This window comes from Vicia villosa, linkage group LG2, assembly GCF_029867415.1.
Source record: "Vicia villosa cultivar HV-30 ecotype Madison, WI linkage group LG2, Vvil1.0, whole genome shotgun sequence".
NCBI classification, from domain to species: Eukaryota; Viridiplantae; Streptophyta; class Magnoliopsida; order Fabales; family Fabaceae; genus Vicia; species Vicia villosa.
Window position 1 is genome coordinate 149,315,810 of NC_081181.1, and position 23,683 is coordinate 149,339,492.

Here is a 23,683-nt window from a genome sequence, read left to right on the forward strand (position 1 = left end):
AAGAGGAGTCTACTTTTGTTGTTGGTCAGGAGACAGAGCCCACTAGGGGCGCAAATCTTGCGCCCTGGTGGAGTGATGTCAATCTTGACCTTCTTCGCTTCAAAAGCTTGCCATCCTCGTTTCAAAAGAGTTCCCTACAGAGTACCAGACCCTTTGTTCACAATCTCCCTCAATTATCATGAACATGAAAGATACCCTTCTGCTAAGGGCGCTGGTGTTCAGGATGTTGAGTAGGGGCAGTATGACAAGGACGTAAGCAACCTAGAGTCGAGGCTTAAAGAGCAAACGAAGGGCTATAATGAGAGTCAGCGGCTATTGTAGTCCCTCTAACAGAATGAGGAGAAGGATTCCCAAGCTAAATGCCAAGAAAAAAAATTATCTATAGAGTTCTTTGGATGCAGTTCTTGTTCGACATTTTTTTTGGAGAAGGAGGTCTTGAAATTAACCGATGAACTGGTGTCAGCTGCCGGTGTATCTTTTGAATAGGCCAAGGAGCAAGTCCAATTATAGTACACTGCTTTAAATCTGAGCCCTTTAGATCCTTTCAAGGTCCTGAAAGGTGGGGTGATGGTGGATGAGGAGGACAACCCCTCTTGAACCTGAACCTTTCCTTTCTCATGTGGAAGGCGTGTTCCGATAGGATGGCTCCTAGGAGTGTGCAGCCGAAGTCTGTTGTTGAGGAGGAAATCCCCGAAGAATGACGTTCACCCTTAGTGGCTTTTGTCTTTTGTTGTATTCCTTTTTTACCCCCTTGGGGGGTTTTTGTAAATGTTTTGGAATAGCGACGCCCCTCAAGGGGCGTCTTTATATTAACTTTTTTTTAGTGTTTAACCGTTCTACCTTTTTTCATTTTAGACGCATTGTGGTCATGGTTGCCTCTTTGGGAAAAAATGATCCATCCTTGGGGGATCCAATAATATGATTGCCTCTATGGGTGGCAAGGATTCTCCCTTGGGGTATCCAGCAAATATAATTGCCTCTATGGGCGACAAGGATACGCCCGTGGAGGATCCAGCAAATATAATTGTCACTATGGGCGATAAGGATAGACCTGGATCCAACAAATATAATTGCCTCTATAAGTGGAAAGGATACACTCATGGAAGATCCAACAAATATAATTGACATTCTGGGCGGCAAGGATACACCCGTGGAAGATCCAGTAAACATAATTGCCACTATGGGCGATAAGGATATAACTATGGGGTATCCAACAAATGTAATTTCCTCTATGGGCGGTAAGGATTCACCCTTAGGGGATCTAGTAAATATAATTGCCTCTATAGGCAACCAGGATCCACCCTTGGGGGATCCAGTGAACGTAGTTGTTTTTCTCTCGTGAACTTAGGTTTCTTGCATAAATAAGTCAAGGATGAGACGCCTCGTTAAAAACCCTTCCCCTCAGGAGGTTCAGAGGGAAAATATTGCATCCCAATTAACAACTTGTTCTTACAATCGACAATGTTTTAACACTCGCCCACGAAAAGAATGTTAGCTAAGTAAATAACAGAAGATAAAGCAACCACATGCATAAATAACAACAACAAGACGATTGTATGAGTGCTCATGAGAAAAAGGAATTTCTTCTCGCTTTCAAGTTTCATCGTGCTGTGGGGATGGATGATAAACTTCCTTGTTCTTGCTTGATTCTTCGGGTGGTGTTATTCTGAGGTTGGCCTTTTTTGCCATCACGCCTAGGAGACACCAATTTCTTTAATTTGAGGCTCTTTGCATAACAATTTATGTTGATATACTGGTCTCCGTGAATGACCCCTACTTGCTTGTTAGGGAGCGGGTATTTCATGCATAGGTACGAGGTAGACAAAGCGGCTCCCAGCTGGTTAAAGGCTGGTCATCCAATAATCATATTATATGAAGATGGGGTGTCAATGACTAAATACTTAACCTTTATTCCTTGTTTTGGTCTTGCTCTCCGAATGTGATCCTCATGGTGAGGTAGCCTTTCACCTATACATGTTCTCTTTAGAATCCAACCAATGATCCCTTGAAGAGCATCAAGTCCTCGGGATCAAGACACAATCTCTCGAAGGCATCCCAGTACAATATATCATTGGAGTTTCCCTTATCGACTAAGACTCTTTTGATCTCCCATTCTTCACATTTGACGACGATGACCATGGGATCATCAATGTAAGGATGGACTCCAGACACATCTTCCTTTTAAAAGACAAACGCGACTTCTGAAGCATTCATACTTGCAATCTCGGGAAGATCGCCCACACTTAAGACTTGGGGGGCGTCTCTCATACGGGCGGAGATGGTCTCGTCGGCCTCGACAAACCCTCCAGCTTTGGTGTTAATGGTACAAGACGTACCACTTGCTCGTCGTCACACCTTGGAGCTTCTTTGGCTTTTCCTGGCCCAGAGCTTCTAGTATCTTCTCGTTCACACAGGTTGCGTCGCTCCGCCTGGTTGGAAGGGCTTCCCTTCACGTAATTCTTGAGGTGGCTCTCATGTATCAGCTTTTCTATTTTCTTATTTAACTGGTAAATCTTATCAGTGTGATGTCCTTTAACCGTATAGAATTTACACCATCTTTCTAGTTCAAATTCCATTACCTCGGCCCAGGGGGCAGGTGGTGTCAGGATGATTTGTGGGTGGAACACCTCACGCTAGATCTGTTTTTGGTGGGTATTTGATGGCGTGAAACTCTATGTCGCTTTTCTAACCCTTTTGAACAGGGAGTTGTCCTTCACGGGTGAGGTGTATATACTCTTCCTTGAGGTATGAGAGCCCTCGACGTCGGTGATACACTCCTTGGCGTAATGAGCCTTCTTTTTAGTGATGTTTTCCTCGTCTTTGATGTAACATTCTACCCTGACAACTACTTAGACAAGCATGAGCGCTAAATTTTGGGTGAGGGATTCATTGAATTGTCCCACCTAAAGTCCATTTTGGAATGCTCCCACAAACATTTATTGATTTGAAGGGAATACCTTGATGGCGGCTTTATTTAAACGAGCTCGATGGTCCCTCAACGATTCCAACAGACCTTGGAGGATGTTGAACTGGTTGGTGGTAGACACCTACCTGTGGCGACTGGAGGAAACCTGGTGTACCAGCTTTCTTTCCAATTCCTGATAGCTGTTAATAAAGGCACGGGGGGAGGCCCATGTGCCATTAGAAGGCGACATCCCTGAGGGTATTTTGCAATAACTTACACTTCAGGGAGTCTGGTGCACCTATGATGGCCATCTGTGTGCTGATGGAGGCGACATGCTCGTAGGGGTCACTGCGTTCATCAAACTTGACCAAAGATATGGGGGTTTGAAACTCTCGGGAACAGAGCCCCATATTTTGTCTGAGAGGGGTAGGGGAACCAACACTTACATCTCTTCTGTGGGATTGACATCCTTTTGACGATGTCTAATATTATGGTCATCGTCTTTCTTAAAAAAAAAATTGTGACGTTGTAATTTGTCCATGGCGGTTCACACATTCTCCATGACTTCGGCATCTCCTGTATTTGATTGTGAAATAAAAAAATTGAATGTATAACATAAAAATTACTTTCTATCAATATCATGTTATCGGTAAAGTTGGAAAATACTTCATTAGCATTTGTTTTTTTTACTATTGTTGAACGAATTTTTTATACCGTTCTAAATCCACAAAGAGATAAGGTAAAGAGATGATGAAAATACATAGTTTGTTTGGTTTAAGATGGCTGAACAAATTGGCGGTAAGGCACATGAAAGATTGACTAATGGAAAAAAAAACTAATTTTCTTTCTATTTTTGATTTTTTGGTGAGAGATTGAAACAAAAGGGTGAGAAAGGAGAGAAAAGTCTAAAATAAAAATAGAGAAAAACAATTATGTGTTGTTAGTGCATGATAACCTCTAATATGAATACATATAGATAAGTGTCATGTCATAGATGCACTAATTAATACTCATCCGTTCCTTTTTAAGAGTCGTTTTAGAAGAATTTTTTTTCCTATTTAAGTATCATTTTATAATTTAATATTATAATTTGTCATTTATACCCTTATTTTTTCAATAACTTCACCTCAAATTTTTCAATTAGTTATTGGAAAAAGAGAGTGTATGATTGAATTTATTTGGAAAGAGAAAAATAGATAAGGGTATAATAGAAAAAATAACTCTAATAATCCATTATTTTGGTGGAAGAGCTTTTTGCTAAAACGACACCTAAAAAAGAACCGAGGGAGTAAATATTAACATTACAAAATTTCTAATTAAATCATATTATTTAATTATAGACATATACTAAATTTCTAATTAAATCATATTATTTAATTATAGACATATACTAATGGGAAGATAATTCATTATGGATGATTGAATAAATTGTCAAATTCTTATGAAAACATAGAAAAAATGTGCAACTAGCTTAATAGAGAAGGATATATTAAAAGCTATGAGATTGATGACATATCTTTATCAGTTGTAACTAACAAATTACTCCTTAAATAAATGATCTCAAAACCCTTTCATTTCATAGTTGGTGACAAGTAACTTGTATTTTATAGTTGGTGCAGACACATACATGAATACACAAATTTCTATTGCATGCAATCAAAATCTGAAATTTACACCTCTTTCAAAAAAAACTAATATGTATAATTTACACATGTTATTTAAATATAAAAATAATATATCAATAAATAATAAGATAGCTTTTCAGAATGATATATTTTTTAATATGTATAATTTGGTTGAACCTACTGGGTGGAATTGGAAGCATATTTTCTGGTTGCGTACATGTAAAACATTGTGTTAATTAATAATTAAAAACATTAAATTATTGTAACTGAATTTGTATGGCTTACTTTTTGGTACAACTAACGATTGTTGAATTTGTAGTCATCAAGTTTGTTTCCCACTTAGTTCCCATAACTTTGATTGATACTAACCTATTTTGCATACAAATATTAATTGTTTTTATCACATTAATTTTTTTAATCTGTAGTAAATAGGGGTGAGAATAACATGGACCTACGATCTAGTCTACACAGATCTAAATTAGGCCAGATTTTTTTTCAAATAAAAAAGGTCTAGGTTTTTTTAAAGCGAAATGCTAATCAGTACCCTTAGAGTATTTTTTAAGTGATTAATGTAGTAAATATTTTTTTTAAAATACATTGAAAATGCATTGGAAATTGAAATCATAATTTTTATAAAAATATTTTCTTTAATTAGTATACTTAAAGATTTTCCTGAGGGCACTCGTTAGTAAGACCATTTTTTAAAAGCTTATTTAACTATTAAAAGGTTAGGCCATAGGCCATACAAAAAAGTCTCTTAAGCCTAATTGACTGACTTATTTAAATATATATAAATAATTTAATAATAATTATAATATTGTATTCATACTTTGAATTAAAGGTTTTTTCTTTACACACCTCTCTATGCGGTCACCCCCAGCGAAAACCCCACTTTACCCCTGCTTCGGAAATGCATTTTCGAAATTTTTTTTTTCTAAATTTTTCCAGACTTCGGAAGTGCATTTCCGAAAAAATCTCAAAAATTGGGATTTTGATTAATTCGGAGATGCATCTCCGAAAAAATAAAAAAAAAATCTAAAAATCTCAAAAATTAATTTTAGGATATTAATTAATTCATATATCATAAATTTGATATAATTTATGAGTAATGGATAATAATAATTATATATTTTGATATGATTTATGAGTTATGAATAATAATTATTATATATTTCTATTCTGATTCATATTTTAAAATTTAAAATAATTTTAATTAAAAAAACTAAAATAATTCCACTTACAAAATGAGTTATAATTTTTTATTTATATATTTATATATTTATAACAATTATTATGTATTTACAAAAAAATTAAAAAAATGAGTGTTTTAATTTATATATTTATATAATAATTATAATAATTATTATATATTTATAAAAATTATTATATATTTATATATTTACATAATAATTATTATATATTAATTATAAATATATTTATATATTTATATAATAATTATAAAAATTAAAAAATGAGTATTTTAATTTATAATAATTATTATATATATTTATATATTATATATTTATATATTTCACTTACAAAATTAATAATAATTATTATATATTTATATATTTCTATTCTGATTCATAATTAAAAATGAGTTATAATTTTTTATTTAGTTTAAAAAAATTAAAAAAAGATTTTGTCTTAATTTTATTTAATGAATAAATTTTATATTTAATTCTATATAATTCAAAATTTACTTATGGAATTAAAATGTTTTTTGATTTATATAAGTTAAAAATAATTTTTAACTTTAAAATTGTTTAGGAAATTTTGATTCGCCTTCATTTTATTGATTCACCTTGATTTTATACCTATTAATTGTATTGATTCACCTTGATTTTAATTTTTTAATAATTATTGAATTCTTTCGGAAGTGTATATCCGAGACATTCCAAGACCAATTTGGTCTTGGAATATTTCGGATATGCATCTCCGAAGACACCCCCTCCCAAAAAAAAAAAGGTGTTTTCGGAAATGCACTTCCGAAAACCAAAAAAGGGGTGTTTTCGAAAATGCATCTCCGAAAACACATTTTTTTCGTGTTTTCGGAAGTGCATTTCCGAAATAAGACAAATTTTGAAAAAAAAAAGCGTTTCGGAAATGCATTTCCGAAGTGAGGGTATTTTGGGTTTTTCACCAGAGGTGGCCAAGAAAAGAGGGAGGTAGGGAAAGAAATTTTCGAATTAAAATACAAAAAATTAAGCTTAGTCATTTTGATGAATGAATGAAAATTAACTGCAAAAACTTTATGAATAATGTCATAAGTTGTTTTCTTAGGCCAAACAGGCTTTCGAAAAGGTCAGACTTAAACCTAAAAACAAGTCTTTGATAGACCACAAGCCAGACTTAAACTTTCAAATTTTTGACAAATCAGACTCAGACTTGACAAAGTCTAACTCAGCCTATTTCCACTCTCAGTAATATAATATTATAATTTTTTTTATTTAGTCCATGATATAGATAATCTGAATGTTTACTCAAACCTAATTATTTTTTAATTTTAAATTTAAACGTCTAATTAATTATGATATATCTAATGCGAGTATTAGATCATCAATAATTGATAAATAGTTGAGATAGCACATATATCTAATGTGTTACTGATGAAAAGCAACCATCTACAAAATAATATAGGTTTTGGGGTTTATATTTTCACATGATTAATCGTCTAATGATATAACAAATAAATAGCTAAACAAATGAAAATCTCTCAAACAATATCTCATTATTTGACTTAATAAACCCAATCCTCTTCAGTCCATAAACATTTTTCAGCCGACAACTTACTACTCCCTCTGGTCCCATTTATAAAAAAAGATTATCTTTTTAAATACATTGAATAAATAATGTATCTAGACAATATATTGTCTAGATATATTATTTATTTAATGTATCTAAAAAGAGAATTTTTTCTTATAAATGGGATCGGAGGTAGTAATAATTTGTGTTTTATAATAACTGGCTATAATTTAAGTTAATAGTAATTCATAAAATATTTAAATGATTAATCTAACATTCTCTCATATGAAGGACAATAAACAATAATTAAATATATGAATTTTAACACTAGAATATCAATTATGTTTTAACATGTTAATAAATTATAAAAGCGGTATAAGTTTCAACATTGGAGAATTTTAATTTTAATTTTCTCGTGTTAATGCATTATTTACTAAGGGTGATCCTTTAAATCTTGGTATCACACAAGTGACTTTACATCAAAAGTAGGATTAGTGTGGCTGGCCACACTTTAGTCTATATGGAACTTAATAGCATCATTTTTAATGCACCCTTTGATGATTTAATTTGGAACATCATAGTGTTGTCTTGCCATTGGCATGCTATAATGCTATAGGTAACAAAGTCAATAGATGCACGATTTTGTATGATTGGGTACATTTCTCTTTAAATTTCTTGAAAATTTGATTTTACATTGTAATGGGTTAGAATATCCCGTATACTCTTGTCAATTCATTTTCTTATAAAAAAAAGTGCATGTTGATAAAATATTGTCGGGGTAATCTTTTCTACCACAATATCGAGAAGTATCTTTTATAAACACTTTAATGCATGTATGTTCAATCTATTGCACCAACGTAGGTCTAACACAATATTAAATATTATATTAATATAATTTATGCAAATCCTTTTCATATTTATGAATAGGGTACTTTATTAATAAAAAATTTACTTTAAAATACTGATAGAATATACTACCGCCATAAATTTTAGGAGGGTCGTTAAGCCATTGGGTTGTATAAAAAAGTTTTTTCTTTCTAATTCAAGAATAGCTCTCAAAATTTGATAGAAGTGACGGGTAATTGTCTTGTCAAAACGTGAAATCAAAAGTTAACTTCATGATTGTTAGCATTATGTGTTAATATGTAAATTGAGTTTGCAACTTGGTCTTCCACAGTAAACCATCCGGTAAATCATATGTCCCTTCTCTTTCCAACATATCAAATAAGGTCAAAAAAGTTTGAGGATTCATTCTTATTATATTTCTATTAGTTTTACTTTACTAATTAAATATATTATTTCTTCTAAGGAAGTATGCCTCAAAATTGCAAGTGATTTAGAGAAAATTTTCTGCATTTTTAGGCGGCGGAGAGACGCAATAAGAACAAAGGTGTGAACAGAGTAGAGGCGACAACAACAGAGCGATAAGATCTAATTCACAAGGAGATGGGTGGGACCATCGTGCTGGACTCGATTGGAGTCAACAAAATGATTTCTCTGGGTGCCAGACCTTTATAAACGAGGTCCTCTCTCACTTTTGTGGTGTGAAGGGTGAAGTCCTTTTGAGGGAAACTTAGAGAGAAGAATGAAAGACTTTTGAGGATTTTTACAGGTATTGAGAAACACTTATAAATACCTTAAGTTTGTGAGATTTATATATTGAGGGGAAGAGCGTTTCAGAAACACTTAGATAGAAATTAGAAGATGTTTTTATGAACTTGGAAGACTATTTTCTTGTAACCCACATTGTAATATCTTGTAACAAATATTAAAGTATAATGGATTAGAGAGCTTATCTTTCCCTTAGAGTGGACCATTTTGATCGAACTGGGTAAATAAATTAAGTGTGTACTTGTTATTTTATTTTATTATTGTTATTGTGGTTTTCTTTCACTATTTTGTAGATTCGTTTTGGTCGAGGAAATTTATTTTAGTTGTGGATGTTCATGTCCCACACATCAACATTATTAATATGACTAGTTATATAGACAAATTTTTCGGAGATGAGTTTCAGTTGTGGAAAATGAAGATGCAAGAAAAATTAGCTCAATAAAGGTATATGGAAACATTTAAGGGTGATTCATTGATGTTTGTACGCCTAGCATAAGTAGAGATAACCAAGATGATGATAAGACCACGAGTTCCACTAACTTGTACCTCGAAGATAAAGTCCTAAGGGAAGTTGCCTGGAAGAAGTGGCTGAAACTTGAATAATTTTATATGAACAAGTTCTTGACTTACATATTATGTCTAAAAAATAATTTACTCATTTAGAATGGTAGAAAACAAATCTATTGTAGAGCAATTGACAAAATTCAACAAGAGCATTATTGACTTGCAAAATATTAAGGTTAAGCTTTAATGATCAAGACAAGGCTATACTCGTGTTGATATTATTAACCATATATTTTAAGAATTTTAAGGATGTTCATCTTTATGGCAAGTAATCCACTATTATCTTGGAGGAGGTTAAATCGAATATAGGGATCAAAGAGCTATCAAAGAAGAGAGAATTGAATTTGACGATTATGGTAAATGCTTGAGTGTTTCAAGAGGAAGGAGTAAGAGTAGAAGGAATTCTAAATCCAAGGGTTTTGATAAGTCACGATTAAAAGGCTTCAATTGTCATAAAACTGGTCACTCCAAGAAGGATTGTCTTAAGATAGGGACAATGATGATTATGTTCAATTTTTTTTTGCCTCATATGAGGATGATTGTGAGAGTCTTAGTGCACTAGTGGTGAAATTTTTTGGGATAGATGAGAGTCAATGGACTCAAGATGTTCTTATAACATGTGCCCAAGGAAAAAATACTTTGAGACTTTGGAGTTCAAACAAGGTGGAGTCGTCTGACTTGGTAACGATGAGGCTTATAAAGTTTATAATATTGATATTGTTAGACTTATATTTTGTTATGACCTTGAGTTCCTTATATGCAATATATGGTATATTATTGAGCATAAGAGAAAATTGATTTCCATAAGCATATTTGATGATATAGACGTTTGCTTTAGAGTTAAACATGGGGTGTTAAATTTTTTGCATAGTGCATTGATTGTGGATAAAGGATCTAAAATGCGTGGGTTATATATTTTAGATGGTTCTAGTGTTATTGGCCTGCATAATTATTTATTAAAGACATTCACAATAAAACCATGTTATGGAATTTGAGATCTGGGCATATTAGCAGGAGAAGTATTCACAATGGGTTGGAGTTTGTTTAAGAGAACTTTAATGATTTTTGCAATAAATGAGGTATAAAAAGACACAAAAACTTTATTAAAACACCTAAAAAATTGCCTAATTGAATGCAAAAAAGGACCATCCTATAGAGTTTAAGGTGCATGTTGTTGGTACTATGTTTCTAAGTATGGAGTAAGATTGTTGTAAGAACATCTTACCTTATCGACATATATCCATATATATTAGTATACTTTAAGACACTTATGGAGTTTTAGAATGGGAAACCAATATTCTACTCTAATTTGATGGTTTTTAGAGTTTTGGCTTTTTCACATATCAAGCACGACAAGCTTGACGTTAGGGTTTGAAGTGTATTTCATTAGTTATTTAAAACATGTAACGAATTATAAGCTATGGAATGTGGAACCTAGAGGATCAAAAATCACCATAAGTATGAATGTTACTTTCGATGAGACATTAATAAGGATGAAGTGCAAATACCTAGGGATAAAGAATTAGAAACTATGATGGAGAAGAGTTAGCTTTTGGTGGAGGTTCCTACTAGGGAGATTGAAAATAAAGAGGAAGTTAAAGCTCCTACATCTAATGCAAGTAAGGGAAATCTACTGCCGCTCCTAATTATGATTTGGCTCATGAATTGGCGACAAGGGAAATTGTACCACCTTAGAGATAATGTTATGTTGAACTTATTTTCTATACTTTGGATGTCGTTGAAGGGTCACAAGACTTACAACCAAAGACCTTTAGGGACACATTTAAAAGGAAATATATTAAAAAAGTTCTAAGATACTAAGTGATCAGATGCACTCATTAGTGAAGAACCATCCTAGAAGCTAGTGAGACAACCTAAAAGACAAAATGTGGTTGGGCTCAAGTGTCTAGATAAAATTTAAAGCATTGAATGGACTTGATCATGTTTGTGGACTATTAATTTAAGCTTTGGAGAGAATATCAAGGTAGTGGGTGGTTAAAATAGCGTCACAGTTGGTTTTGAGTCAAGAATGAAAATTGTGAAATTATGCCTCAAAATCTCAAGTGTCTTAGACAAAAAATTCAGTTTTCAACACTGTCAAGCGACAACTATTGAGAATCAGGGCGATGGAATCTGATTCACGAGGAGGGTAAGCCCTACATCTTAAGCATAATTTAGGTATTAAAATAAGATTTCTCAGGGTTTCAAGCTTTTATAAATGTGGTTCTCTATCACTTTTGTCGTGAGTGGTGAAAGCTTAGTGAAATGAATTTAAAGAGACAAAAGAAGAAATGTTTAGGATTATTTATTTTTATATATTGGAAGATCTTTAGGGATATCTAAGGAAATTGACAAAAACTTCTAAATACTTTGGATTTGTGTGATTCATATATTGAAAGAATAAGAGATTGAAAAATATTTGGGTAGAAAATAGGAGATGTTCTTATGAATTTGGAGGGTTATTTTCTTACAACTCGTCTTTCAATATCTTGTAACAACTCTTGAAGTATAGAGGGTTAGGGATTTTCTCTATTTTTCAGAGTAGAACGATTTGATCGAACGACATGAATTTTTTTGTGTATACTCTTCTTTTATTTGATTCTTGTTCTTATGGTTTGCTTTCACTATTTGAAAAATTTGTTTTTTTCATGTCATTTATTTTTATTGTTGTTGTTGTTTGTGTGTCTCACAAATCAAAAAAAAATTATGTGACTTATTATATCAATTTTCACATCTTCACACAACCTTTCTCTCTAAGAGTTCATACTATAACTCAATTTTTTCGTATGTGACATATGAGTTAGACTATTGTTATTCGACACAAAGCAGATCATCCATTAATATATAGATATTAAAGAGACTAGGACACACCACCTTGACAAAAAAGTAACAAGACATTTGTTTCTAATAACACCGCATATTATTTACTAACACATTATTGTTGTTCTTTTTGTCATATTTATGATTTTTGAGACATTTTGAAAATAAATATTCAAATAAAAGTTCAATTAATTATGAGCAGGAAGACCATATCAAGGGCTTGGGACGAACCTGGGTGGAGGTGACACGCACCGTGTTCCCTAACCCGGACAGGCCGTATTGCACCCCTATTTTTATACGGTGTGCTTATGTAATCACGAGAGTTTGACGAAGAGACTTGGATACTTATTGGTGAGGGTATGTAGGATACAAAATTCTCGATGCTAGGAGATAAATAATGTGATGGCTTAGGTGACGTGGATACCCTCGCGACAGTAAATAAATAATCATAAGTGTGTTGTCTCAAATATGCTTATGAGTAAGTAACTCTAGGGTGAAAAGTAACCTTAAGGCGAGGTTGAACGGGAGTGGTATGCTTCGTTTTCGATAGACTCGACGTACTCCTGTAGTTGTGTAATATCCTAAGTGAATTTCTGGTTCCTACCTCTTGGAGAATTAGTAGTTTGAAACGTAAGAGAATAAGCCCCAAGGTACGACGGGAGAAACTTCTTAGTTATTTATACGAGGGTATCAAATCCTAAAAATGAAACACACAAAAGTTTCCTAAGTTATATCTCTGGGGGTATCCAATCCCAAAAGTGGGTCTCCACTTGAGATTCCCGGTCACTTTCTTGAGAGTAGTAAGGCCCAAAAGTATAACAGACAGACGAGAAACGTCCTTTAGTTATTTATCTAAGGGCATTTAGTCCCATAAAGAGACACCACCCTTGAACACCTGATTGATTGTTTGTAGTTTCGATTCAATTTGGCCAAAATTCGTAGCTTCTTGATTCTCCTACTAAGGTTAAGTAGGAAGCCGAATCCCACTTGTACTTGAAGCTGATATGCTTCATTCTCCAGTTTTGTATAAAATAATGTTAGTGCGTACGCCGAGATAATTTTTTTTACAATTTTTAATTTGAATATAATTTAAATGTAATTTTGGTTTATATGAATTTAAATAATAATAGAAAAATAGTATATTCATAATTAAGTAAATTTTTATTTGAAAATTCACTCAAAATATCTTAAGAATAATCAATATAATAAATAAAAAGAACAACTTAATATATTAATAATATATAATATGAAGGTTAAACTATCAAAAGTCACGTGACTTAGTTGGCAACAAATTGTGTCCTAGACTCTTTAAAGTTCTTGGTTTGAATCCTCCTAAGGGCAATTTTTTTGTTGTAAAATTAATCTCTATTTACACCTAGCCTTAAAAATTCATTAAAAGAAATTTGGAACATAAAAAATAAAATTAGAGCTAGTTTTCTTAAAATGAGTTTTAACAAATGTTTTGGCACAAACACATGTGCAAAATAGTTGATGATGAAGGAGTATAAAATATGATAATGATATTGGGCAATCAAATCAAGCACCTAACCAACAACCCTTTAGCTCAAAAATCCACCACATTAAGATAGAAATGAGACTATGACACAAACACCTTTACTTCCTTTTCCCTTTTCCTCCTTCCTTCCATCTATCCATCCATCATGATTCCCCTTCTACACTTTCTCTCTTACAAAACACTCAAACACTATTTTCACAAGAAAACAAAACTCTCTTTTGTTGTTTTATAAACATTAATAAATGCTCTCGATTCTCCCTCTTTCTATGCGCTTGTAAAATCTTTGTTTCCATCAGAAAAAGTGGTGCAGAAAGCTGTGTCTCAGATCCCTATAATACACACTGATAATAACGATACAACTATTCATACTTACTCATTCTAGAGTGGTCCATAACCTCAACCCTCTTTCCTCTTTAATATATATATTCTTACCTTGTGTGGATTATGCAAGAACCAAGCTTAGGCATGATGCAAGGTGGTGGTGGTTACGGTGGAGACGGTGGTGACAACAACCGACAACTCAAGGCGGAGATAGCAACACATCCTTTATATGAACAGCTTCTGTCTGCACATGTGGCTTGTCTTCGGGTTGCAACTCCTATAGATCAGTTACCATTGATTGATGCACAGTTATCTCAATCTCATCATCTTCTACGGTCTTATATCTCTCAACAAACTCATTCTCTTTCACCGCATGATCGTCAACAACTTGACAACTTCCTCGTATGTGTTTGTTTGTTTCTCTACCTTTTTTGTTATGGATTTGTTTGTGTATTTTAATGAATATGTTATTATGTGTTTTTTATATGCAGGCGCAATATTTGATAGTTTTGTGTACTTTCAAAGAACAGCTTCAACAACATGTTAGAGTTCATGCTGTTGAGGCTGTTATGGCTTGCCGTGATATTGAAAATACCTTACAAGCTCTCACTGGTATCTACCCTACAACTTTTTTTCTTGTTTCATGTTTAATTTCATTAGTTGAAACAAGCTATCATACTTTAAATTTCATATTCATATTACTCAAAAGCATTAAGAAACCGATATCTCTGAACAAAGACTTGTCTGAAACATGTCACTGACCAACACCGACACAAGACTGATGGTCTGACACATGTTGTTATGTTCGATTTATTTATCTATATGTTTTTAAATTACTATCAGTATTGATGTGTCAGTATCGTGTCTGATATGCATATCTGTATCGGTGCTTCGTAAATGAGTGTCATTTTTTATTTTGAATCTTTAAGTATCCATTGTTTTGGTTTGGTGGGTTAGACATTTGAGTGAAAGAAGCTATAAATATATATAATTATATTGTTAAAAAGCTAATATTGGTGGATTAAGGCTTATCAAGAAGAAAATGGGGGGTGTGGTAGGGTCTACTAATAAATTATTAAGTTACATGGCAACCAATTTGGAGGAGTTTAGTTTGGTAAGGAATGATAGTCCCTCCAACCATGAAATGAAACTGCCAACAACTCATACCACCCACAACCAAATTATATTTATAATTTTCTGATCTGTCAATACCAATCCATCAATTATACATGTCTTTATTTTTATTACGCAGATGAAATGACAATAATCATCTGAAACTCACACATACAATTAACATTTTAGGCTAAAACCGAAGTTTCGGATCTATTATTAGTAGACAAAAAAACATGATGAGAATGATTAAGACTGTTAAAACAGTGAAATAGTGGGAGACATTTGGTAATGTTGATTTGGTTGGCATGAGATTTCTTGTTAGGCTTTCTGTCAATATCCATCAGGTTATACACTTCTGATTTGTGGACACACACATACACACCCTTTTCCTGTTGGCTATGTTTGATTTCCTTTTTTTCTTCTTCTCTAAAAGTATGTTTCATTTGGTATTAAAATTGAAAAATGTAGTTTTTGCTAAAACTATGTGATTATGCCAAATTCATTGGATAATCTAAACATGCACATGCACATGCATTTAATAGTTCCATGGAGAGTTTGAATTAATTTTGAATACTATATTATAAAATTTAAGGTTTTCTTTTGTTATTTCATTTTCATTCATTGATTAAGATGTACTAGTATTCATAAATAGTATTTAAGTGGGATGAAGAAGACATTTAACTGTCCCTTTTGGACATGTGTAAATTATAACCCAAACTTTATAGAGAAAATAATTATTTTAGTTGAGCCGGTCAATGAATTTGAATTATGTGATTGATTCATAAAAAAACATGTATATGATTGGTGTCCATCATTGATGTTGTTGCAACTAAATTGTATGCATTTCCTTTATGTATGATAAAGACATGTCTTATGTTTTGTCCTAATTTTGAGACCCTGTCATCATGTATCCACTAACATAAGGGGGGTCCTAAGTAACTACATTGCTCAAACCATGTCTCAAATTTTCAAAATGAAAAGATGTTAATGTCTGGTTGTTTTCTTCCAATTTTATTATCGTTTAATTAAATATTAACGACTTTAAAACATTAAAAAAATAATTTTAAAATTGATGTATCTGATATAAATTTAGACTAAACTTCAAATTTTTGATTTGTAATGTTCGTGTATGTGTCGTGTCATATACATATTTGAGGTGGAACGATAAATATATGTAATGATTTTAGGAGTGAGTTTGGGAGAAGGAAGCGGCGCAACAATGTCAGACGATGAAGATGAACAATTGCAGATGGATTATTGTTTAGATAATCAATCTAGTGGCGGCGGTGGAGGCGATCATGACATGATGGGACTTGGTCCATTACTTCCTACTGAATCTGAAAGGTCACTCATGGAAAGAGTTCGCCAAGAACTCAAAATTGAGCTCAAACAGGTTTCATTTCTTAATTACTCAAAACTTTTGTATCTGACACTTTTGAACCAAAGTGTATCGCATGTCTGACACATGTCAATATTCGTGTCTGTGTTAATGTTTTACAGCTGCAAACGCTTAATTAATAATTGACTGATTTTGCACTTATTTACAGGGTTTTAAGTCTCGAATTGAAGATGTAAGAGAGGAAATATTAAGGAAAAGAAGAGCTGGAAAACTACCAGGTGACACAACTTCTGTTTTGAAGAGTTGGTGGCAGCAACATGCAAAGTGGCCTTATCCAACTGTATGTTAATTCCCTTTCTATTTATATATGCAATAATATATGAAACACAGACATAAACACGGACACAGACACAAACAGAGGTAGTAATAACCTGCTTGGTTAATGTTATGGTTTACGCAGGAAGATGACAAAGCAAAACTAGTGGAGGAAACAGGATTGCAACTGAAGCAAATAAACAATTGGTTCATAAACCAAAGGAAAAGAAATTGGCATAGCAATTCTCAATCTGTTACCTCTTTGAAATCCAAACGCAAGAGGTAGTAGTAATAATAGTGTTACTAATTACAACAAGTAAACACAATTATAATATGAACTAATTACTTTATGGTTATTGGTAATAGAGTACTATAGAAGACCCTCCATTGAGATGGATCAGGAGATAATAGTAGTTATTTTGGTTAATTGATTTACTAAAATGTACTTATGATGGATGTAGCTTAATTTCAAAAGAGTTGTGTGGTTGTAAATTTGTATGACTTTTTTTTTGTGTGCATGTGGTAAGGTTGTTTTGTCACTTTCTTTAAATTGTGTTTGTAAATTGTTTGTTACGTTCTGACCAGCTCAAGGATTATTACTATGATACACACACCACAAGTTTGAAACATAAATATTCACGTTTCTTTATACAATTTCTTTGTCATACAATGAGTTGTATTTTTCCATATATAATAATATAATAAAAAAAGAAAACAAGATTGAGATTCCTCAATGTCACGAATAGGGATGTCACTCACGAAAGCCTTTTATTCATCTTAGGATAATTGATACTTTAGTATTATTAATTGATGTGGGACTATTCTAGTTAGGAGTGGCAAACGAAAATGATCTTATTTTTACTTATCCGTAAAAAAAAAGAAAGTGTGATGGAGCGGACACCCTCGAGGGTGTGGACTCAAATCTTACTCTTGGCCTAAGAAAAAATATGGTGGGAATGTGGGTCTTATGATTCTAAAGGTTAAAAGTTATAAAAATAATTTGTAAATGTTTGCACTCAAAATTTTTTGCAAGTCCCGCGAAAAAATAAAATTTGATTGTTTTTGGTTTATCACCACCGATTTTAGTTCGGTTTGAGGGTTGGTTCTGGCATTAAGTGGTTCCAGTCTCCTCCTGATTGTAGTTGTGAGGAGCGAACCGTAGTCCTCACTACCAAGTTCAGCGCCAATCACCACTGAATCAACTTGCATTCCTGCACTCAATTCTAAAAGTATTTTAATCACGAGTGTTTTTATGATAATTAATTATTAACTTTGAATTGATTTTGATTAAAAATAAATTTAAAATAAGGATATCATGTTTAGTTGCTGGTTTAACTTCCACCAATATGTTATTCTCATTAGTGTGATGACTTTATTTAGACTGAGTGTTAATACAAAAGTACGTTCAAGTCTAGCATATCCGTCATTAAACGAAACAAGATTAACAACAAAACAAACAAAATCAATTTACAACATTTTCATTAAGTTTTACATGTCAAGGCTATTCCTCAACAGGCAAAAAAGTTTAACTTTAAAGGCGAAATCGTGATATCAATTAATTGATCATGTGTGCAACAGTGAATCAATTTGACATTAATATGTTTGGTTCTTCCATATATCATTGGAGTCTAAGACAACTTGATGTTGAAACTATTGTCACACTAGATCACTGTATATTTTTTTGCTTAAATCTTGTTTGTGCTTAATCACTTGTAGTACTGATGCAAAGCTTGCCTTTGTTCCATAGACATTAAGGTTCTTCTCCGTCAAATTACTTAGCAAGGAATTTCGAATCAATTTTGATGAATAAGAATCAATTTTTCGATTGATATCGTCTCTTATTCTTCACTCTTTACTCGAGTGAATTAACCACGCACTGGTTGCAAGATGATTACGCTGCACAATTATTGAGACGAAAAGAAAAGATGAATTGAGGAAGAAAAGAGAAATTAGAGTTTGAGAGAAAAGGGGAAGAAGAAGAAGAATATTTCTGCAGAGTTTCTCTCTGCCTTCAAACTGAAGTTTATTAAATCTTTTCTTTATGTAACTGCATTTTTACAATGAGGAGACCTCCCTATTTATACGATGAGATTTCTTGTTCACTAAGCTGTCTCCAACTAACTAACTAAAACTAGCAAAACAATACTAAGTCGAAATTTTGTTGAGGCTAGCTCCTTCGACATTTTGACAGTCTCCAACATAGTTTCGGCATAAGGAATTACATATTCAACACACCACCTAATTCATCATGTCTAAACTATTTACATGCATCATTGCTCTTAATCTTCTGAACACTTTGACCTGCACACCCTTCGTCATGATGTCTGCAATCTGGTTCTTAGTTTTGTAGAGTTAAAAGTTCAGCTTCCAATTTGCTACTTGCTCTCGAAGATAATGGAACCTCATCTCGATATGTTTGCTTCTTCCATGTGCTATCAGATTCTTCTCCAGATTGATAGTTAGCATCATGTCGATCTTCATGGTAATTGCTTCATGATTTCTCTCTGTAATCTCTTCAACCAAATTCACCATCTACATTGCTTGACTGCATAAAGAGAAGCAACTATGTACTCTACTTCATACGAAGATAGTGCTACTACTAATTCTTTTCTTGAGTTCCAAGTAATTGGTACACCACCTAACATACATAGCCATATGTGGATTTTCTATCCTCATCATCACTAAACCAACTTGAGTCGGTGTAACCTACTAGCTTGCATTCTTTTCCTTCATCATCTACATGAAACAAAATGCCATAGTCGAGAGTTCCTTTGAGATACCTTAGCATCCTCTTTGTCGTAGCTAGATGTGATACCTTTGCCTTCTAATGAATCTACCCATCATACCTAAATTGTATGCTAGATCTAGCCTTGTATGAAAAAGGTATATTAATGACACAATAAGTCGTATGTACTGTGTTAGGTCGACATCATCTTCATCTGAGTCTTTCGTCAGTTGCAGTCTTGGTTCAACAGGTGTCGAAGTCACATTGCATTCTTTCATCTCAAATCTTGTAAGTATTTCACTTGCATAACTCCTTTGTTGCAGCATCTAACCTCTACTACTCTTGTAGAATTTGATACCAAAGAAGTATGAAATGTTTCCCATATCAGACATTTCGAATTCCTTGATAAGACCACATTTGAAGTCTTTGATCTCTTTCTTGCAGCTACATGTTATTAACAAGTCATCGACGTAGAGACACAGTACAATCAATTCACTCTTGCTTCTTCTTATATATACTCCATACTCAGGTGTGCACTTCACAAATTCCTCCTCCCTTAAGAAACTATTTATCTTCTTATTCGAAGCTCTTGGAGATTGTTTAAGTCCATACAGGGCTTTATGCAGCCTGTATATATTGCTTTCTTGACCTTGTTTCACAAACCCAACTAGTTACGCAACATAAACTTCTTTATCTAATGGGCCATTTAGAGATGCATATTTCACATCCATCTGACACATTTTCCAATTGTTCGTGTTTGCTAGACCAACAACTAACCTGATTATTTTGATTCTAGCAACAGGTGCAAAGACAGCGTCGAAGTCGATTCCTTCTTTTTGAAGAAATCCTTTCGCCACAAGTCTTGCCTTGTATTGAGTTACTTCTCTTTTTGGATTCAGCTTCACTTTGTATACCCTGTTCACATCGATTGTCTTCTTGTCTTGAGGCAATTCGACAAGTGACCAAGTGTAGTTGACTTCGATGGACTTCAGATCCTCATTCATCACTTTCATCCATTCTGAATCCTTAATGCCTCAGCTGCATTGTCTGGTTCGACATCATCATAGAAATCATAGAGTACCAATTCACCTTCATCGTTGACCACATCATCTGATGTAATTACACATTCCTACAAACTTGCAGGCATGTGTCTTGTTATTTGAGGTCTGCTTGTGCTTTCTTGACCTCTGACTTATTCTTGTCGAACTTCTCTTTCGACCTCACTTGTTGATTCTTCACATAAGATTCTCACTTAATCATTCTTTACATTTTCAATATAATCTCATTCCTTAAGCTCATCTATGATCATGTCCCTGCTGATCATTACTTGCTTGTTCACTGGGTCGATCAACTTGTATCCACCAGTTGAATGATATCATATTAGGATCATTTGACTTGACTTGTCATCAAGTTTTCTTCTTAGCTGATCAGGCACATGTCTATGTGCTATAGATTCAAATACTTTCGGATGACTTAAGCTAGGCTTGACACCAGACAAACATTCTTCTGGCATGATTCCTTATAGTTTCTTCATTGGGCATCTGTAGGGTTGAGTTAGGCTCAACCATATTTCCTAACATGGTATCAGAGCCTCGTTTAAGATTCGGTGGGTCATCCACCATTTATTTCTATGCTCCTGTTGTCTAGTCATGGGTGTGAGGGGTGTGTTAAGAGTGCCACATCAGACAATATATGGCCTAAACATGTGCTTATAAGTGGGACAATCCGCACTCTACAAGCCGGTTTGAGCTAGTTTTGTAGGGATGAGTTAGGCTCAACCACATTTCTTAACACATTATTCCAATGTGGAATAGAATATTGATGATGTATTGATGAAAATCACCGTTGAAGCTCCTCATAATGATAATAAGTCCTTTGTAGGTGGAGTGGGAGGTATACTTGCAAGATTATCACTCTAACACGCAAGTCATTAAACTTAGAGATGTGTAACTTGCAAGAGTCAATGAATTCTGCATGTTATGGCGTATAATTGTGCTTATATATGGATGTCGGTTGAAACTTTTCCCAATAAACGCGACGTAAATTACAAGAGATAGTTGGATTGAATATGACAGTGTGTGGCTTTGTGGTGAGAGTCTATCTATTCATCAATTATGAATGAAAATAAAAGTGTTTTGAATTAGGCCTATGGTATTTGACCGGTCTAGTGATCGATCTAGTTGGACCGTTTGTCAAGGAGATATGTTAAAAAATGTTAATACCGTACAAGAACACCATATATATATATATATATATATATATATATATATATATATATATATATATATATATATAGGAAAATGCTAAATGTTAAGAAAATACAAAACAAGAAAGACAAGAACAAATCTCAGCCATTCAATATCATAACCACCCCATGATCCCTATTAAAAAGGAAATTAAATTAAAAATAAATTTAAAATTATCCCCTAAAAGAATGACATGTGTCCATTCTTGCATTTCTTCTCCAATTTATTTCGTAACATATAGCACTACTTATATATATATATATATATATATATATATATATATATATATATAGGAGGGATATTCTTACTCCAGGAGTAAGTTATTAACACTTACTCCAAATCTGGATCATTGATTCTTCTCAATCTAATGGTTAAAAATATTAAGTAATTAAATGTGGAGAGAGAAAATCATTACTTATTACTTTTAACCATTAGATTGAGAAAAATCAATGATCCAGATTTGGAGTAAGTGTAAATAACTTACTCCTGGAGTAAGAATATCCCTCCTCATATATATATATATATATATATATATATATATATAGGAAGCGTATCCAGTGAGAACTGATACTATTATGAGAAATGAGAACTATTAATATCAGCCGTCAGATTTAATTAACGTTTAAGATTTATTGATTCCATATTAAGAACGCCTTATTGAATTTTATCCATTATGATCTATAGTTAAAAATTCCATAAATAAAGTATCTTTTCAAAAATATTTCTATTTCTCTAATTATTATAATATTCTCAAAATGAGATAATCATTATAAGAATTATTATGCTTAATATTCAAATGTTATCACAATAATTTTTATTTTCACTATTATTCTAACTACATTTTAATTTGATCTATAATTTATTTTGAATGAAATAAATTATTTTCTTTATAACTAAAAAAAACTTATTCTTCATAATTGATATTGATTTGTTAACTATTTCATTTTGAATAATACTATCAATATAAAATTTAATTTATACTTTAGAATTCATATAATTTTATTCTTCACATAATTATCAATATAACTTATTATTAATTTGGAACTTATATTTTCCTTTAATTAAAAAAATTTAAGAATTTAAATTTATTACTTATATTTTGATTCGGATGATTTAATTTTTTTTTTTGAATTCTATACGGGAGAAAATGAAATTTACTACTTATATTTTAAATTTATTTTTAATATGTTTATTTGATAAAAAATATTGAAGAAAACCAAACTATTACTTATATTTTAATTTAGTTGATTTTTTTATTGCAATTATTTTAAATTAAAACACATTATTGATTTATCAAATATATTTTAATTTGATTAAAAGTATTAAGAATCTAAATTATTAGATATATATATATATATATATATATATATATAGATTTGGTTGAATTATTAATTTGCAAGCTCGGTAATTTTTGTTTGAAATTTTAACGATCACCAATATTTAAAATAAATTATATTACTGTGTTAAAATTTTAATAATTAAAGCAAGAAAAAAATTCCGGAAAAATATCTTTTTTATGAAAAATTTAAATTCTGAGCATAATAGATAAAAAGAAAATACTGTACTATTTGTATGGAACTAATAAATATTATGAGTGATAAATATGATAAAAATATTGTTTATTCATTCATAAGATTAAAATATATTTATCACCAACATTTTAATCTTATTTGATCAAAAAAAGCACATAAATTTTTATCTTATTTATCACTCATAAGATTTATTAATTCCATACAAATAATAATAGTATTAGTAAAAAAAATTGTGACAACATTTAAATATTAAGCATAATAATTTTAAAAAAGATTCTTATTTTGATAATATTTTAATAATTAAAG

General features: G+C 32.3%; 1 protein-coding gene across 1 annotated transcript; it reads left to right on the forward strand.

Annotated features, from left to right (window-relative positions):
- The first annotated feature begins 13,830 nt into the window (after positions 1 to 13,830).
- Positions 13,831 to 17,613, forward strand: LOC131652423 (homeobox protein HD1). The gene is made up of 5 exons (XM_058922272.1): positions 13,831 to 14,509; positions 14,599 to 14,719; positions 16,408 to 16,613; positions 16,768 to 16,899; positions 17,020 to 17,613. Exons 1-5 carry the CDS (start codon positions 14,231 to 14,233, stop codon positions 17,158 to 17,160), a joined length of 879 nt encoding a protein of 292 aa, XP_058778255.1. The 5' UTR covers positions 13,831 to 14,230; the 3' UTR covers positions 17,161 to 17,613.
- The last annotated feature ends 6,070 nt before the right edge of the window (positions 17,614 to 23,683 follow it).

What these genes read in the sequence shown, in the direction of transcription:
- LOC131652423 (XM_058922272.1), top strand. Translation starts at nt 14,231, where the DNA reads ATGCAAGAACCAAGCTTAGGCATGATGCAAGGTGGTGGTGGTTACGGT. An exon ending in AACAACTTGACAACTTCCTC is followed by an intron (nt 14,510 to 14,598) that starts GTATGTGTTTGT and finishes TTTTATATGCAG; the next exon opens with GCGCAATATTTGATAGTTTT. An exon ending in TACCTTACAAGCTCTCACTG is followed by an intron (nt 14,720 to 16,407) that starts GTATCTACCCTA and finishes TAATGATTTTAG; the next exon opens with GAGTGAGTTTGGGAGAAGGA.